This window comes from Bombina bombina, chromosome 4 (genome assembly GCF_027579735.1).
Source record: "Bombina bombina isolate aBomBom1 chromosome 4, aBomBom1.pri, whole genome shotgun sequence".
In the NCBI taxonomy this organism is placed as follows: Eukaryota; Metazoa; Chordata; class Amphibia; order Anura; family Bombinatoridae; genus Bombina; species Bombina bombina.
This window is the reverse complement of record NC_069502.1, coordinates 781,883,933-781,902,254: the sequence shown is the minus strand read 5'-3', so window position 1 is coordinate 781,902,254 and position 18,322 is coordinate 781,883,933. Positions and strand designations below refer to the sequence as shown.

At 40.6% G+C, this 18,322-nt stretch overlaps 1 protein-coding gene across 1 annotated transcript in view; it reads right to left on the bottom strand.

Annotated features, from left to right (window-relative positions):
* Positions 1 to 18,322, bottom strand: part of KMO (kynurenine 3-monooxygenase) — a 387,978-nt gene that overhangs the window by 24,989 nt on the left and 344,667 nt on the right. Inside the window, exon 13 of the mRNA XM_053711153.1 lies at positions 17,517 to 17,618. Coding sequence (XP_053567128.1) covers positions 17,517 to 17,618 — 102 coding nt within the window. The remainder of the gene's footprint in view (positions 1 to 17,516; positions 17,619 to 18,322) is intronic.

Here is an 18,322-nt window from a genome sequence, read left to right as displayed (position 1 = left end):
CGGCACGCACCTTGTCAAAAACGGCTAGGAACTCTCGGTACTCCTCTGGCAATTGAGATACCGAAGAAGTGCAGAAGACTTTAACTGGTTTCCGAAGACAAGTGGAAATACATTGCGGGGACCACAACAAAATTTCGGACCTGCACCAGTCGAGATTGGGATTGTGCTTTTGGAGCCAGGGATAACCCAGAACAACCGGAAAATGCGGAGAGTTTATCACCTAGAACTGGAGGGATTCAAAATAGAGAATACCAACAGCCATGGACAATGGAGCAGTTTCGTGAGTAATGAGTGCGGGCTGAAGGGGCCTGCCATCAATGGCCTCAATAGCAAGCAGAATGGACCGAGGCAAAACAGGAATGGAGTGCTTTGATACAAAAGCACTGTCAATGAAATAGCCCGCAGCACCGGAGTCAACAAGAGCCTGAGTGACTATGGAGGAGTCTACCCAGGAAAGGCCAACCGTGACCAAAGGTTTCTCCTTAAGTGGTTCCGGGGACGAGGATAAACCACCCAAGGTCTGCCCCCGACAGGACCTTAGCTGTGAACGTTTCCCGGCCGTGTAGGACAACACTTCAAAAGGTGGCCCTGTAACCAACAATAGATGCAGAGCCCCTCCCTCCTCCTAAATGCCCTCTCCGCCACGGAGAGACACGTGAATCCCAACTGCATCGGCTCAGCAGTACCTGGTGACTCGGGACCAGGAGGCATGGGATGAGAGGGAGGCATGGGTGGGAACCAACACGTAGGAGACAACGGAACAGGAGGCTTCCGCAAGCGCTCCTCTCAGAGTCTGATGTCAATTAGCATAAAAAAAAAGACACCAATGCCTCGAGATCCTCTGGTAAATCTCTGGCAGCAACTTAGTCTTTAATCGCATCAGAGAGCCCATGAAAGAAGGCGGCAACAAGGGCTTCATTGTTCCAACCTACCTCTGCGGCAAGCGTACGGAACTCAATTGCATACTGAGCAACAGATCTTGTACCTTGCTGAATGGACATGAGTCATTTAGCAGCAGAGGAGGAGTGAGCCGGAACATCAAATACCCTTCGAAAGGAGGCCACAAATTCAGGGTAATTTGAAATCACAGGTTTATTAGTCTCCCACAAGGTATTAGCCCAGGCAAGAGCTGTGTCAGAGAGTAACGAGATGAGAAATCCCACATTAGCTCTGTCAGAGGGAAACGCCTGAGGTAACATCTCAAAGTAAATGCCCATCTGGTTCAAAAACCCTCTGCACTGAATAGGATCGCCTCCATATCGCTAAGGTAGAGGTGCAGAACCGGACATGCTCCTGGTAGGCATAGGTGCAGCAGCGGAAACAGGAGCAGCCATAACTTGCAGGACACATTGGTCCAAATGTGCAGTGCGAGTCAGCAGGGTTTGCAGGGCTAGTGCAAATTGATCCAAGCGGTGATCCTGTACATTCATCCTGGAAATGATGGCAGGTAAAGGTGGATTATTAGCACCATCAGGATGCATGGCCTTTGCGTAATGTCAGGGCGCCAGGAATCAGACTGAGACAAGAAGTGCAAAAATAATCACACCTTTAATAATAGCAAAAAATAATAAAAAGTCCACAAGTCAAATAAGCCAGAAGTCAAAAGCAGAGCTGGTAGTCAGACGAGCCGAGTCAGGAGCCAAAGCGAATAGTGAGACGAGTCGGAATTAGGAACAAGGAAAACAGCAGAGTCAGGAACAAGCCAGGGATCAGGAACCAGGAAGGCAGCCAGGTAATACACAGGAACTCTCACAAACAGGTCTGAGACAATGCAAAGGCAAAGCATACTGAACAGAAGCCCTTTAAATAATAAGTGATGACATCACAATTCTGAGACTGCATCCTGTCTCACACGGATGATGCACACCAGTATGGCCATAAAAGGAAGTGCAGGAAATGAGCAGCATCCCCCACAATGCACCATAGTTAGCAAGAGAGGTGAGTAAAATGGCTGCCAGCAGCACATTGCAAACAAAACAGGGAAAAAACCCTGACAGAAAGTGAATCACTAACCTGTTTCTTGTCCTCCCTCCCAGCCCTCCCTGTTTTTTGTGTTATTGCTTTACAGGTTCTGAATCGGACGGAGGAGTTGGTTCATGATTTCAGCTGGCTTAGTCTTCCCTTGGCAGGGGGCTGCATAATCATGTGGACCTTTGTAAGCCCAACGGCGTTAATTGGTAGTATGGGGTCTCCCTTCGGGACTAACCGTCTTTTGGCTGGGGAACCGTTGACTATCCACTCAACCCGTTTGGCAGGATCTAAGTTTGCATGGCGGCATGCTTTCTCAGGATGGCGGAAAGGGGTGTGCCAACAAATTCAAATTTACAGTAACAAGCATAGAAGGAAAGTACAGTGGGCGTTTAGTGGGTTGATAGGACAAGATCATCTTGCCAGCTGTTAGAAGTTTGTTATTTAAAGGGACATTAAACCCAAAAATTTCTTTCATGATTCAGAAAGAGAATACAATTTTAAACAACTTTCTAATTTACTTCTATTATCTAATTTGCTTAATTCTCTTGATATTCTTTCCTGAAAAGCATATATAGATAGGCTTAGTAGCTGCACATAGATGTCTCGTGTGATTGGCTGACCCATGTGCATTGCTATTTCTTCAACAAAGGATATCTAAAGAAAGAAGCAAATTAGATAATAGAAGTAAATTGGAATATTGTTTAAAATTGTATTCTGTCTGAATCATGAAAGAAACATTTTGGGTTTAATGTCCCTTTAAAGTTATGTATATATTTATTAATAAAACAACTCTTCCCCCCATTGGGGGAGGTTGATTTTTCTCCCAACCCCCGAGTGTTGTGTTTTTATTGAATTTATGGGTCATTAAGTTGGGGGGGTTGGTATTAGCTTGACTGGATTCAACTAAAAATTTGAACCCCTTAATATTTTATACATTAGGGTGCTTCCAACTTTGTAGTAATTGTTTGGGGAAAGCCCTTGACTGTTCCTGCATTACTGTACCTCTATACACAAAGGGCTAGATTAAGTGGTTCCTTAACTGTTGCACATGGGTGATATTGGCTTTTTGCGTGCGTCGGACAAAGCGCTCGTTTTACAAGTTGAAAGTTAACGCGATTGTGAATGTGCAGTCGCATTTAAACTCGTCGTGTATTCATGACTGAAAGCCTTGTGTAAAGGGTAGTGCGTTAAAAAAGGTGCTCTAAACACAACATAAATACTTACGGCTAGATTTAGAGTTGGGCGGTAGCCGTCAAAACCAGCGTTAGAGGCTGGTTTTTACCGCCCTCTGGTATTTGGAGTCAGTCAGGAAACAGTCTACCGCTCACTTTACAGCCGCGACTTTTCCATACCGCAGATCCCCCTACGCCATTTGCGTATCCTATATTTTCAATGGGATCTTTCTAACGCCGGTATTTAGAGTCGTGGCTGAAGTGAGCGTTAGAAATCTAACGACAAAACTCCAGCCGCAGAAAAAAAACAGGAGTTAAGAGCTTTCTGGGCTAACGCCGGTTTATAAAGATCTTAACTACTGTGCTCTAAAGTACACTAACACCCATAAACTACCTATGTACCCCTAAACCGAGGTCCCCCACATCGCCACCACTCTATTAAATTTTTTAACCCCTAATCTGCCGCTCTGTACACCGCCGCCAGCTAAGTTATCCCTATGTACCCCTAATCTGCTGCCCCTAATACCGCCGACACCTATATTATATTTATTAACCCCTAATCTGCCCCCCCCCAACGTCGCCGCCACCTACCTACCTACACTTATTAACCCCTAATCTGCCGAGCGGACCACACCGCTACTATAATAAAATTATTAACCCCTAAACCGCCTCACTCCCGCCTCAATAACCCTATAATAAATAGTATTAACCCCTAATCTGCCCTCCCTAACATCGCCGACACCTAACTTCAAGCATTAACCCCTAATCTGCCGACCGGAGCTCACCGCTACTATAATAAATTTTTTAACCCCTAAAGCTAATTCTAACCCTAACACCCCCCTAAGTTAAATATAATTTTTATCTAACGAAATAAATTAACTCTTATTAAATAAATTATTCCTATTTAAAGCTAAATACTTACCTGTAAAATAAATCCTAATATAGCTACAATATAAATTAAAATTATATTGTAGCTATTTTAGGATTAATATTTATTTTACAAGCAACTTTGTAATTATTTTAACCAGGTACAATAGCTAAAATAGTTAAAATAATTACAAAATTACCTGTAAAATAAATCCTAACCTAAGTTACAATTAAACCTAACACTACACTATCAATAAATTAATTAAATAAAATACCTACAATTATCTACAATTAAACCTAACACTACACTATTAATAAATTAATTAAATACAATACCTACAAATAACTACAATTAAATAAACTAACTAAAGTACAAAAAATAAAAAAGAACTAAGTTACAAAAAATAAAAAATATTTACAAACATTAGAAAAATATTACAACAATTTTAAACTAATTACACCTACTCTAAGCCCCCTAATAAAATAACAAAGACCCCCAAAATAAAAAAATGCCCTACCCTATTCTAAATTTAAAAAGTTCAAAGCTCTTTTACCTTACCAGCCCTGAAAAGGGCCCTTTGCGGGGCATGCCCCAAATAATTCAGCTCTTTTGCCTGTAAAAAAAAAACATACAATACCCCCCCCAACATTACAACCCACCACCCACATACCCCTAATCTAACCCAAACCCCCCTTAAATAAACCAAACACTAAGCCCATGAAGATCTTCCTACCTTATCTTCACCATGCCAGGTTCACCGATCGCTCCAGGCTCCGAAATCTTCATCCAAGCCCAAGCGGGGGCTGGCGATCCATAATCCGGCTGAAATCTTCTATCAAGCGGCGGCTGAAGAGGTCCAGAAGAGGCTCCAAAGTCTTCATCCTATTCAGGAAGAAGAGGAGATCCGGACCGGCAACCATCTTGATCCAAGCGGCATCTTCTATCTTCATCCGATGAGGAACGGCTCCATCTTGAAGACCTCCATCGCGGATCAATCTTCTTCTTCCGACGTCCAACTGAAGAATGAAGGTTCCTTTAAGGGACGTCATCCAAGATGGTGTCCCTCGAATTCCGATTGGCTGATAGGATTCTATCAGCCAATTGGAATTAAGGTAGGAAAATTCTGATTGGCTGATGGAATCAGCCAATCAGAATCAAGTTCAATCTGATTGGCTGATCCAATCAGCCAATCAGATTGAGCTCGCATTCTATTGGCTGATCGGAACAGCCAATAGAATGCAAGCTCAATCTGATTGGCTGATTGGATCAGCCAATCGGATTGAACTTGATTCTGATTGGCTGATTCCATCAGCCAATCAGAATTTTCCTACCTTAATTCCGATTGGCTGATAGAATCCTATCAGCCAATCGGAATTCGACGGACGCCATCTTGGATGACGTCATTTAAAGGAACCATCATTCGGCGAGTAGGCGTCGGTAGAAGAGGTTGGATCCGCGTCGGCTGGAAGATGATGGCTCCGGAAGAAAGAAGATTGAAGATGCCGTTGATAGAAGACTTCAGCCGGATCATGGACCTCTTCAGCTCCCGCTTGGATGAAGACTTCAGCCGGATCATGGACATCTTCAGCCCCCCGCTTGGGCTTGGATCAAGACATCGGAGCCAGGACGGATCGGTGTGATACCTGGCGAGGTGAAGATAAGGTAGGAAGATCTTCAGGGGCTTAGTGTTAGGTTTATTTAAGGGGGGTTTGGGTTAGATTAGGGGTATGTGGGTGGTGGGTTGTAATGTTGGGGGGGGGGGGTATTGTATGTGTTTTTTTTACAGGCAAAAGAGCTGAATTTTTGGGGGCATGCCCTGCAAAGGGCCCTTTTCAGGGCTGGTAAGGTAAAAAAGCTTTGAACTTTTTTAATTTAGAATAGGGTAGGGCATTTTTTTATTTTGGGGGTCTTTGTTATTTTATTAGGGGGCTTAGAGTAGGTGTAATTAGTTTAAAATTGTTGTAATATTTTTCTAATGTTTGTAAATATATTTTTATTTTTTGTAACTTAGCTTTTTTTATTTTTTGTACTTTAGTTAGTTTATTTCATTGTATTTATTTGTAGGTATTTTATTTAATTAATGTATTGATAGTGTAGTGTTAGGTTTAATTGTAACTTAGGTTAGGATTTATTTTACAGGTAATTTTGTAATTATTTTAACTAGGTAGCTATTAAATAGTTCTTAACTATTTAATAGCTATTGTACCTGGTTAAAATAAATACAAAGTTGCCTGTAAAATAAATATTAATCCTAAAATAGCTACAATATAATTATAATTTATATTGTAGCTATATTAGGGTTTATTTTACATATAAGTAGCTTTAAATAGGAATAATTTATTTAATAAGAGTTAATTTATTTTGTTAGATTTAAATTATATTTAACTTAGGGGGGTGTTAGTGTTAGGGTTAGACTTAGCTTTAGGGGTTAATACATTTATTATAGTAGCGGTGAGCTCCGATCGGCAGATTAGGGGTTAATTATTGTAGGTAGCTGGCGGCGACGTTGTGGGGGGCAGATTTGGGGTTAATAAATATAATATAGGGGTCGGCGGTGTTAGGGGCAGCAGATTAGGGGTACATAACTATAATGTATGTTGCGGCGGTGTACGGAGCGGCAGATTAGGGGTTAATAATAATATGCAGGGGTCAGCGATAGCGGGGGCGGCAGATTAGGGGTTAATAAGTGTAAGGTTAGGGGTGTTTAGACTCGGGGTTCATGTTAGAGTGTTAGGTGCAGACGTAGGAAGTGTTTCCCCATAGAAAACAATGGGGCTGCGTTAGGAGCTAAACGCTGCTTTTTTGCAGGTGTAAGGTTTTTTTTCAGCTAAAACTGCCCCATTGTTTTCTATGGGGGAATCGTGCACGAGCACGTTTTTGAAGCTGGCCGCGTCCGTAAGCACCGCTGGTATCGAGAGTTGCAGTGGCGTTAAATATGCTCTACGCTCCCTTTTTGGAGCCTAACGCAGCCCTTCTGTGAACTCTAAATACCAGCGGTATTTAAAAGGTGCGGGGGAAAAAAAGCAAGCGTAGCTAACGCACCCCTTTGGCCGCAGAACTCTAAATCTAGCCGATAGAAAATTACAGTTACACATATATTTATGTGTGTGTGTGTACATATGTATTTGTGTTTTACTGTATATTTACTGTATGTATATATATATATATACACACACATATTTAACTGTATAATTACTGTGTGTATATATATATATATATATATATACACACATATATATATACACAGATACATATTTATGTATTTTACTGTATTTATATTGTACATATTTAACACTCCAATGTTCTTCCCATACATGAAAATGTTTTTTTTTATTGCAAATACATATTTCCCTATATATGTATATATCCATACCTATATATATGTATATATATATATATATATATATATATATATATATATATATAACACACAGAGAAAACCCTGCACTCACTAGCAAGCTCACAGCTAAGATTAAAAGCAAAAATGGAAAGGTTAGTTACCGCATCTGGCAAGCCCAGGTACCACGTCAAGGTCCTTTCCAAAAACCTGGGACCCTAAAACAGCCACACAATGCAAGCTCTCAATCCAAACAAACTGGGAACAAGTGAAGGGTGCTGGGTCATGGGATGTGTACCCGGTCCGGTCTAGGAGTGCAGTCCCCTTCCGTGTTTTGTATATGACTGGGGTGATTACATAAGTCTGTGCACCCTTCACTTGTTCCCAGTTTGTTTGGATTGAGAGCTTGCATTGTGTGGCTGTTTTAGGGTCCCAGGTTTTTGCAAAGGACCTTGACGTGGAACCTGGGCTTGTCCCATTCGGCCAGATGCGGTAACTAACCTTTCTATTTTTTCTTTTAATCTTAGCTGTGAGCTTGCTAGTGAGTGCAGGGTTTTTTCTGTGTGTTGTATTAATTTGTTTTGTAATTTCCCCTATGGTTCTTGCACCCAGACCTGTCTGGGGTTAACTGCCTTTGACTCTGGGGACAGCACAGCTTCTTGTGAGTGCCACTGAGCACCCAGGGCTGAGCATGTTGCAGGATCATGGGATGTGTACCCGGTCCGGTCTAGGAGTGCAGTCCCCTTCCGTGTTTTATATATATATATATATATATATATATGTATTTTACATTAACATTATCAGATATATATATTGCATATATTGCAATATATATTTAATTAAAAAAAATTCTATGTGAAGCACATAGAAATATAAAATATGAATAATGTGATTCAAGTTTCTCGCTTTAGATCTAACTCGGTGTCGGGTTCGCGCACATTAAAGGGACATACAGGGAGTGCAGAATTATTAGGCAAGTTGTATTTTTGAGGATTCATTTTATTATTGAACAACAACCATGTTCTCAATGAACCCAAAAAACTCATTAATATCAAAGCTGAATAGTTTTGGAAGTAGTTTTTAGTTTGTTTTTAGTTATAGCTATTTTAGGGGGATATCTGTGTGTGCAGGTGACTATTACTGTGCATAATTATTAGGCAACTTAACAAAAAACAAATATATACCCATTTCAATTATTTATTTTTACCAGTGAAACCAATATAACATCTCAACATTCACAAATATACATTTCTGACATACAAAAACAAAACAAAAACAAATCAGTGACCAATATAGCCACCTTTCTTTGCAAGGACACTCAAAAGCCTGCCATCCATGGATTCTGTCAGTGTTTTGATCTGTTCACCATCAACATTGCGTGCAGCAGCAACCACAGCCTCCCAGACACTGTTCAGAGAGGTGTACTGTTTTCCCTCCTTGTAAATCTCACATTTGATGATGGACCACAGGTTCTCAATGGGGTTCAGATCAGGTGAACAAGGAGGCCATGTCATTAGATTTTCTTCTTTTATACCCTTTCTTGCCAGCCACGCTGTGGAGTACTTGGACGCGTGTGATGGAGCATTGTCCTGCATGAAAATCATGTTTTTCTTGAAGGATGCAGACTTCTTCCTGTACCACTGCTTGAAGAAGGTGTCTTCCAGAAACTGGCAGTAGGACTAGGAGTTGGGCTTGACTCCATCCTCAACCCAAAAAGGCCCCACAAGCTCATCTTTGATGATACCAGCCCAAACCAGTACTCCACCTCCACCTTGCTGGCGTCTGAGTCGGACTGGAGCTCTCTGCCCTTTACCAATCCAGCCACGGGCCCATCCATCTGGCCCATCAAGACTCACTCTCATTTCATCAGTCCATAAATCCTGAGATATTTCTTGGCCCAGTCTTGACGTTTCAGCTTGTGTGTCTTGTTCAGTGGTGGTCGTCTTTCAGCCTTTCTTACCTTGGCCATGTCTCTGAGTATTGCACACCTTGTGCTTTTGGGCACTCCAGTGATGTTGCAGCTCTGAAATATGGCCAAACTGGTGGCAAGTGGCATCTTGGCAGCTGCACGCTTGACTTTTCTCAGTTCATGGGCAGTTATTTTGCGCCTTGGTTTTTCCACACGCTTCTTGCGACCCTGTTGACTATTTTGAATGAAACGCTTGATTGTTCGATGATCACGCTTCAGAAGCTTTGCAATTTTAAGAGTGCTGCATCCCTCTGCAAGATATCTCACTATTTTTGACTTTTCTGAGCCTGTCAAGTCCTTCTTTTGACCCATTTTGCCAAAGGAAAGGAAGTTGCCTAATAATTATGCACACCTGATATAGGGTGTTGATGTCATTAGACCACACCCCTTCTCATTACAGAGATGCACATCACCTAATATGCTTAATTGGTAGTAGGCTTTCAAGCCTATACAGCTTGGAGTAAGACAACATGCATAAAGAGGATGATGTGGTCAAAATACTAATTTGCCTAATAATTCTGCACTCCCTGTAATACTCATATGCTAAATCATTTGAAACTGATGCAGTATAACTGTAAAAAGCTGACAGGAAAATATCACCTGAGCATCTCTATGTAAAAAAGGAAGATATTTTACCTCACAATCTCCTCAGCTCAGTAGAGTTAGTTCTGTGCAAAAAGTTATACTCAGCTGCTCCCAGCTGCAGGTAAAAAAAATTAAAAAATGAAGAAATGAACAGCAGCCAATCAGCATCAGCAGTGCTGAGGTCATGAACTCTTACTGTGATCTCATGAGATTTGACTTAACTCTCATGAGATTTCATAGTAAGCTTCCTTTACCTGATTGGTGAAATAATATGAGAGTTCACAATGCTCATCCCTTCAGTTGTCCCGGGACAGACACACTAATATGCTGCTTAGAAATCCTTTACAATGGGAGGTGGCTACTGAGGATTTTTTGAGGTAAAATATCTTTCTTTCTTCTGTTATGTGTGATCAGTCCACGGGTCATCATTACTTCTGGGATATAACTCCTCCCCAACAGGAAATGCAAGAGGATTCACCCAGCAGAGCTGCATATAGCTCCTCCCCTCTACGTCAGTCCCAGTCATTCTCTTGCACCCAACGACTAGATAGGATGTGTGAGAGGACTATGGTGATTATACTTAGTTTTTATGACTTCAATCAAAAGTTTGTTATTTTAAAATAGCACCGGAGCGTGTTATTACTTCTCTGGCAGAGTTTGAGGAAGAATCTGTCAGAGTTTTTTACTATGATTTTAACCGGAGTAGTTAAGATCATATTGCTGTTCTCGGCCATCTGAGGGAGGTAAAGGCTTCAGATCAGGGGACAGCGGGCAGATGAATCTGCATTGAGGTATGTAGCAGTTTTTATTTTCTGAATGGAATTGATGAGAAAATCCTGCCATACCGTTAAAATGACATGTATGTATACACTTCAGTATTCTGGGGATGGTATTTCACCGGAACTACTCTGTTAAAGGTCACTAATCCTTTTTAATAACTATTTATCATGTTAAACGTTTTTGCTGGAATGTAGAATCGTTTACATTGCTGAGGTACTGTGTGAATAAATATTTGGGCATTATTTTCCACTTGGCAGTTTTTTTGCTTTAATTGTGACAGTTTCGTTTCTCTTCACTGCTGTGTGGGAGAGGGAGGGGCCGTTTTTGGCGCTCTTTGCTACGCATCAAAAAATACCAGTCAGTTACTTTTATATTTCCTGCATGATCCGGTTCATCTCTGATAGATCTCAGGGGTCTTCAAACTTCTTTGAAGGGAGGTAAATTCTCTCAGCAGAGCTGTGAGAATTCTTATAGTGACTGTGAATAAAAACGTTGCTTTGTATTTTTTATGTCAAATTTAATTATTGTTATTTTACTAATGGGAACAAACCTTTGCTAAAAGTTTTGTTGTTTTAAAGTTTGATGCTATAACTGTTTTTCAGTTCATTATTTCAACTGTCATTTAATCGTTAGTACCTCTTTGAGGCACAGTACGTTTTTTGCTAAAAAAGATTATAACCAAGTTGTAAGTTTTTTGCTAGTGTGTTAAACATGTCTGACTCAGAGGAAGATATCTGTGTCATTTGTTCCAATGCCAAGGTGGAGCCCAATAGAAATTTATGTACTAACTGTATTGATGCTACTTTAAATAAAAGTCAATCTGTACAATGTGAACAAATTTCACCAAACAGCGAGGGGAGAGTTATGCCGACTAACTCGCCTCACGCGGCAGTACCTGCATCTCCCGCCCGGGAGGTGCGTGATATTTTGGCGCCTAGTACATCTGGGCGGCCATTACAGATAACATTACAAGATATGGCTACTGTTATGACTGAAGTTTTGTCTAAATTACCAGAACTAAGAGGCAAGCGTGATCACTCTGGGGTGAGAACAGAGTGCGCTGACAATGCTAGGGCCATGTCTGATACTGCGTCACAGCTCGCAGAGCATGAGGACGGAGAGCTTCATTCTGTGGGTGACGGTTCTGATCCAAACAGATTGGACTCAGATATTTCAAATTTTAAATTTAAATTGGAGAACCTCCGGGTATTACTAGCTGTTGCTCGTTACAGGCAAGGCTGGAAGCCTAACCAGTCCTGGAACAAGAGCAAGCAGGCCAGGAAACCTGCTGCTGCCCCAAAGACAGCATGAACCGAGAGCCCCCGATCCGGGACCGGATCTAGTGGGGGGCAGACTCTCTCTCTTCGCCCAGGCCTGGGCAAGAGATGTTCAGGATCCCTGGGCACTAGAGATCATATCTCAGGGATACCTTCTAGACTTCAAATTATCTCCCCCAAGAGGGAGATTTCATCTGTCAAGGTTGTCAACAAACCAGATAAAGAAAGAAGCGTTTCTACGCTGCGTACAAGATCTGTTAATAATGGGAGTGATCCATCCGGTTCCGCGGTCGGAACAAGGACAAGGGTTCTACTCAAACCTGTTTGTGGTTCCCAAAAAAGAGGGAACTTTCAGGCCAATCTTAGATTTAAAGATTCTAAACAAATTCCTAAGAGTTCCATCGTTCAAAATGGAAACTATTCGGACAATCTTACCCATGATCCAAGAGGGTCAGTACATGACCACAGTGGATTTAAAGGATGCTTACCTTCACATACCGATACACAAAGATCATCACCGGTATCTAAGGTTTGCCTTCTTAGACAGGCACTACCAGTTTGTAGCTCTTCCATTCGGATTGGCTACGGCTCCAAGAATCTTCACAAAGGTTCTGGGTGCCCTTCTGGCGGTACTAAGACTGCGAGGGATTTCGGTAGCTCCATACCTAGACGACATTCTAATACAAGCTTCAAGCTTTCAAACTGCCAAGTCTCATACAGAGTTAGTTCTGGCATTTCTAAGGTCGCATGGATGGAAAGTGAACGAAAAGAAGAGTTCTCTTTTTCCTCTCACAAGAGTTCCATTCTTGGGGACTCTTATAGATTCTGTAGAAATGAAGATTTACCTGACAGAGGACAGGTTAACAAAGCTTCAAAATGCATGCCGTGTCCTTCATTCCATTCAACACCCGTCAGTAGCTCAATGCATGGAGGTGATCGGCTTAATGGTAGCGGCAATGGACATAGTACCTTTTGCACGCCTACACCTCAGACCTCTGCAATTATGCATGCTAAGTCAGTGGAATGGGGATTACTCAGATTTGTCCCCTACTCTGAATCTGAATCAAGAGACCAGAAATTCTCTTCTATGGTGGCTTCATCGGCCACACCTGTCCAGGGGGATGCCATTCAGCAGGCCAGACTGGACAATTGTAACAACAGACGCCAGCCTACTAGGTTGGGGCGCTGTCTGGAATTCTCTGAAGGCTCAGGGACTATGGAATCAGGAGGAGAGTCTCCTTCCAATAAACATTCTGGAATTGAGGGCAGTTCTCAATGCCCTTCTAGCTTGGCCCCAATTAACAACTCGGGGGTTCATCAGGTTTCAGTCGGACAACATCACGACTGTAGCTTACATCAACCATCAGGGAGGGACAAGAAGCTCCCTAGCAATGGTGGAAGTATCAAAGATAATTCGCTGGGCAGAGTCTCACTCTTGCCACCTGTCAGCAATCCACATCCCGGGAGTGGAGAACTGGGAGGCGGATTTCTTGAGTCGACAGACTTTTCATCCGGGGGAGTGGGAACTTCATCCGGAGGTCTTTGCCCAAATACTTCGACGTTGGGGCAAACCAGAGATAGATCTCATGGCGTCTCGCCAGAACGCCAAACTTCCTCGCTACGGGTCCAGATCCAGGGATCCGGGAGCGGTTCTGATAGATGCTTTGACAGCACCTTGGAACTTCGGGATGGCTTATGTGTTTCCACCCTTTCCGCTGCTTCCTCGATTGATTGCCAAAATCAAGCAGGAGAGAGCATCAGTGATTCTAATAGCGCCTGCATGGCCACGCAGGACTTGGTATGCAGATCTAGTGGACATGTCATCCTGTCCGCCTTGGTCTCTACCTCTAAGACAGGACCTTCTGATACAGGGTCCATTCAAACATCAAAATCTAACTTCTCTGAAGCTGACTGCTTGGAAATTGAACGTTTGATTTTATCAAAACGTGGTTTTTCTGAGTCGGTTATTGATACCCTGATACAGGCTAGGAAGCCTGTTACCAGAAAGATTTACCATAAAATATGGCGTAAATATCTATACTGGTGCGAATCCAAACATTACTCCTGGAGTAAGGTTAGGATCTCTAGGATATTGTCTTTTCTACAAGAAGGGTTAGAAAAGGGTTTATCAGCTAGTTCATTAAAGGGACAGATTTCAGCTCTGTCCATCTTGTTACACAGGCGTCTGTCAGAAAATCCAGACGTCCAGGCTTTTTGTCAGGCTTTAGCTAGGATCAAGCCTGTGTTTAAAGCTGTTGCTCCGCCATGGAGTTTAAACTTAGTTCTTAACGTTTTACAGGGTGTTCCATTTGAACCCCTTCATTCCATTGATATAAAATTGTTATCTTGGAAAGTTCTGTTTTTAATGGCTATTTCCTCGGCTCGAAGAGTCTCTGAGTTATCAGCCTTACATTGTGATTCTCCTTATCTGATTTTTCACTCAGACAAGGTAGTTCTGCGTACTAAACCTGGGTTCTTACCTAAGGTGGTCACTAACAGGAATATCAATCAAGAGATTGTTGTTCCATCCTTGTGTCCAAATCCTTCTTCAAAGAAGGAACGTCTTCTACACAATCTGGATGTAGTTCGTGCCCTCAAGTTCTACTTGCAGGCAACTAAAGATTTTCGCCAAACTTCTTCCCTGTTTGTCGTTTATTCTGGACAGAGGAGAGGTCAAAAAGCTTCTGCTACCTCTCTCTCTTTTTGGCTTCGTAGCATAATACGTTTAGCCTATGAGACTGCTGGTCAGCAGCCTCCTGAAAGAATTACAGCTCACTCCACTAGAGCTGTGGCTTCCACTTGGGCCTTTAAGAATGAGGCCTCTGTTGAACAGATTTGCAAGGCTGCAACTTGGTCTTCGCTTCATACTTTTTCCAAATTTTACAAATTTGACACTTTTGCTTCTTCGGAGGCTATTTTTGGGAGAAAGGTTCTTCAGGCAGTGGTTCCTTCTATATAATGAGCCTGCCTATCCCTCCCGTCATCCGTGTACTTTTGCTTTGGTATTGGTATCCCAGAAGTAATGATGACCCGTGGACTGATCACACATAACAGAAGAAAACATAATTTATGCTTACCTGATAATTTCCTTTCTTCTGTTGTGTGATCAGTCCACGGCCCGCCCTGTTTTAAGGCAGGTAAATATCTTTTAAATTATACTCCAGTCACCACTTCACCCTTGGTTACTCCTTTCTCGTTGATTCTTGGTCGAATGACTGGGACTGACGTAGAGGGGAGGAGCTATATGCAGCTCTGCTGGGTGAATCCTCTTGCATTTCCTGTTGGGGAGGAGTTATATCCCAGAAGTAATGATGACCCGTGGACTGATCACACAACAGAAGAAAGGAATTTATCAGGTAAGCATAAATTATGTTTTTTTACATAGAGATGTTCAGGTGATATTTTCTAGTCAGCTTTTTACAGCTATGCTGCATCACTTTCAAGTGTTTAAACATTTGGGTATTATGGCCCTTTAAGAATGAATTATCTTAAGGTGCATTATATAAATATTAAAACAATTATATTTTTTTAAAAAATGTATACATATTGTAAAAGAAATCTAAATAATCCATAGAATATATATATATATATATATATATATATATATATAAAAATAGGTGAAGAAGCGCACTCCCACTCGCTCATGAGACAAATACCAGGGTGCAAAACATCTCAATAAACACAGTCCAACAATTGCACTCTCTGTATTTAAACCACAGCAACTTTATTGTGTGACGTTTCGGAGCATTCACTCCTTCCTCAGACAGGAAATAGTGAATGCTCCGAAACGTCACACAATAAAGTTGCTGTGGTTTAAATACAGAGAGTGCAATTGTCCTGCAAGAAGAAGTCCTGACTGACTGACTCATCAACGCCCAGCTCAAACCGTTTAACCTAGGAATGTGAAATTTGGAAGGTACATTGTTTTTATGACTTAGGCACCCACTACGGAAGTATTTTTGGAAATTACGTCCCTAAGGGGGTAAAAAAAGGGGGGTGAACTTTTTAATGAGGATACCTATATCTCAAAAACTGACAACGTTACAAACTTCAAAATTGGTATTTAGATTCTCCTTGAAAAATAAAGAAGCACGTGTTTTACCATTTCCCCAAAATCCACTTAAGGGGGATTCAAAAGGGGGGGGCTGATTTATGAGGATAGCTATATCTAAAAAAACGACAATGTTACAGACCTGAAAATTGGTATTTAGATTCTCCTTGAAAAATAAAGACACATGTGTTTTACCATTTCCCCAAAATCCATTTAAGGGGGATCAAAAGAGGGGGGGGGTGATTTATGAGGATACCTATATCTCAAAAACCGATGATGTTATAGACGTGAAAATTGGTATTTAGATTCTCCTTGAAAAATAAAGAAAAACGTGTTTTACCATTTTTACTTAAGTGGGGTCAAAAAGGGGGGGGGGGGCAGATTTATGAGGATACCTATATCTCAAAAAACAAAGATGTTACAGACGTGACAATTGGTATATAGATTCTCCTTGAAAAATAAAGAAACATATGTTTTACCATTTCCCAAAAATCCACTTAAGGGGGGTCAAAAAGGGGGGGCTTATTTATGAGGATACCTATATCTCAAAAAACAAAGATGTTATAGACACGAAAATTGGTATTTAAATTACAAGAAACACAGAGAATTAACGAAAATTTAAGAAGCTCATGTCAGCCAGTGTGCAACCCGAACGGCACTCACATGTGGACACACTTTGTTGCGAGTAGTCGCATTTTTCGCTATTTTTTACAAATCACAAAATCCACGCGAACGGAGCCACAGGCAACAGCTAGTATATATATATATATATATATATATATATATATCAAAATTATTGCACAGGCAATTAGCACATCTAGGCAAGTATCCCCGCTTGCCTGTACCCAGTAAAACTCCATATACATTGTTACCAATGCACAAGATGATTCTGGGTAAGATATGCAACGTCTCAAACTATTTGCTTCAAATACTGTGTTAACACACAGCAGTCCCCTAATGGGGTGAATGCATCAAATAGAGAAATCACTACTAGACAGCCTGTTTCATTCTTATTAGAACTCATCAGTATATATATATATATTCATTTTATGGACATGTGTCCAAAAGAAAGGACAGTCCTTAGTCATCTCCTGTATTTTATTCTTGCTTATACTGAGCATTATATTTATTTTATGTGTGAACATATTTCCTGTATATGGTTTGAATATTTGCTGCTATCCTGCTGCTCATCTATGCTTGTGAAATTCATTTATATACTCTTATGATATGACATATGATATACTATACAATTTTTATTATTTTTTTTCTTTCTTAGTTCTATAGCATATGCACTTAATATTAAGGCAAAAAGAGGAGTAGAGAAAAAAGGATAACTAGCCATCTCAATATAACACTAAAAATGGTAGCTAATTTTTCTTCAGACAAACACTGATAAGCTTATGAGCTAAAAGGACAATTTTCTAATATCAAGCAACTGCATTGTTACACTATTATAATGTAGTGGAAATTGTATTATGTTATAAAAATACATAATAATCATCTTACCATTGAATATAATGGAATAAAAGTAGAAGGCATTAGAATGTTAAGAATATTATCCACAATTTTGCGAAAAATAAACCACTTTGAGTTGACATGCGCCCGCATCTGTTTAGAAACAAAGAAAAAACAATTAATATGCTGTAAAAAATTGTGAATTTTCTTCATAATTATTGGTTTAAAAATACATTAATTATTTATTAACTATAATTGCATAAACTCAATATGAATGCCCCCCCCCCCCAAAAAAAAAAGCATAGTGAAAATAATGTAATTTGCCTGTTTCTCCTGTACTACACATTTGCAAATTTGTTTGTTTGTTTTTTTAGACAGAAACCTGATTGCATTCTACAGATCTAAGAATGTTGTATTTTTAATAATATTAGTTACATATGGCCACAGCATAGAAGTCCAGGTAAATATATTTCAGTGGGATTTCAGAAAAATCTCTGTAGTGTACTTAAAGGGACATTAAACCCAAAATATTTCTTTCATTATTCAGATACAGAATACAATTTTAAATAAGTTTCCAATTTACTTCTATTATCAAATTTGCTTCCTTCTCATTATATTCTTTGTTGAAGAGATACTTAGGTAGGTAGTGAAGCAATACATGACAGGAAATAGTGCTGCCATCTAGTGCTCATGCTAATGTATAACATTGTTGCAAAACTGCTGCCATATAGTTCTACAGACACGTGCACACTTCTGAGCTTACATCCTTGCTGTTCAACAAAGGATAACAAGAAAACTAAGAATATTTGATAACATAAGTAAATTGGAAAGTTGTTTAAAATTGTGTGCTCTATCTG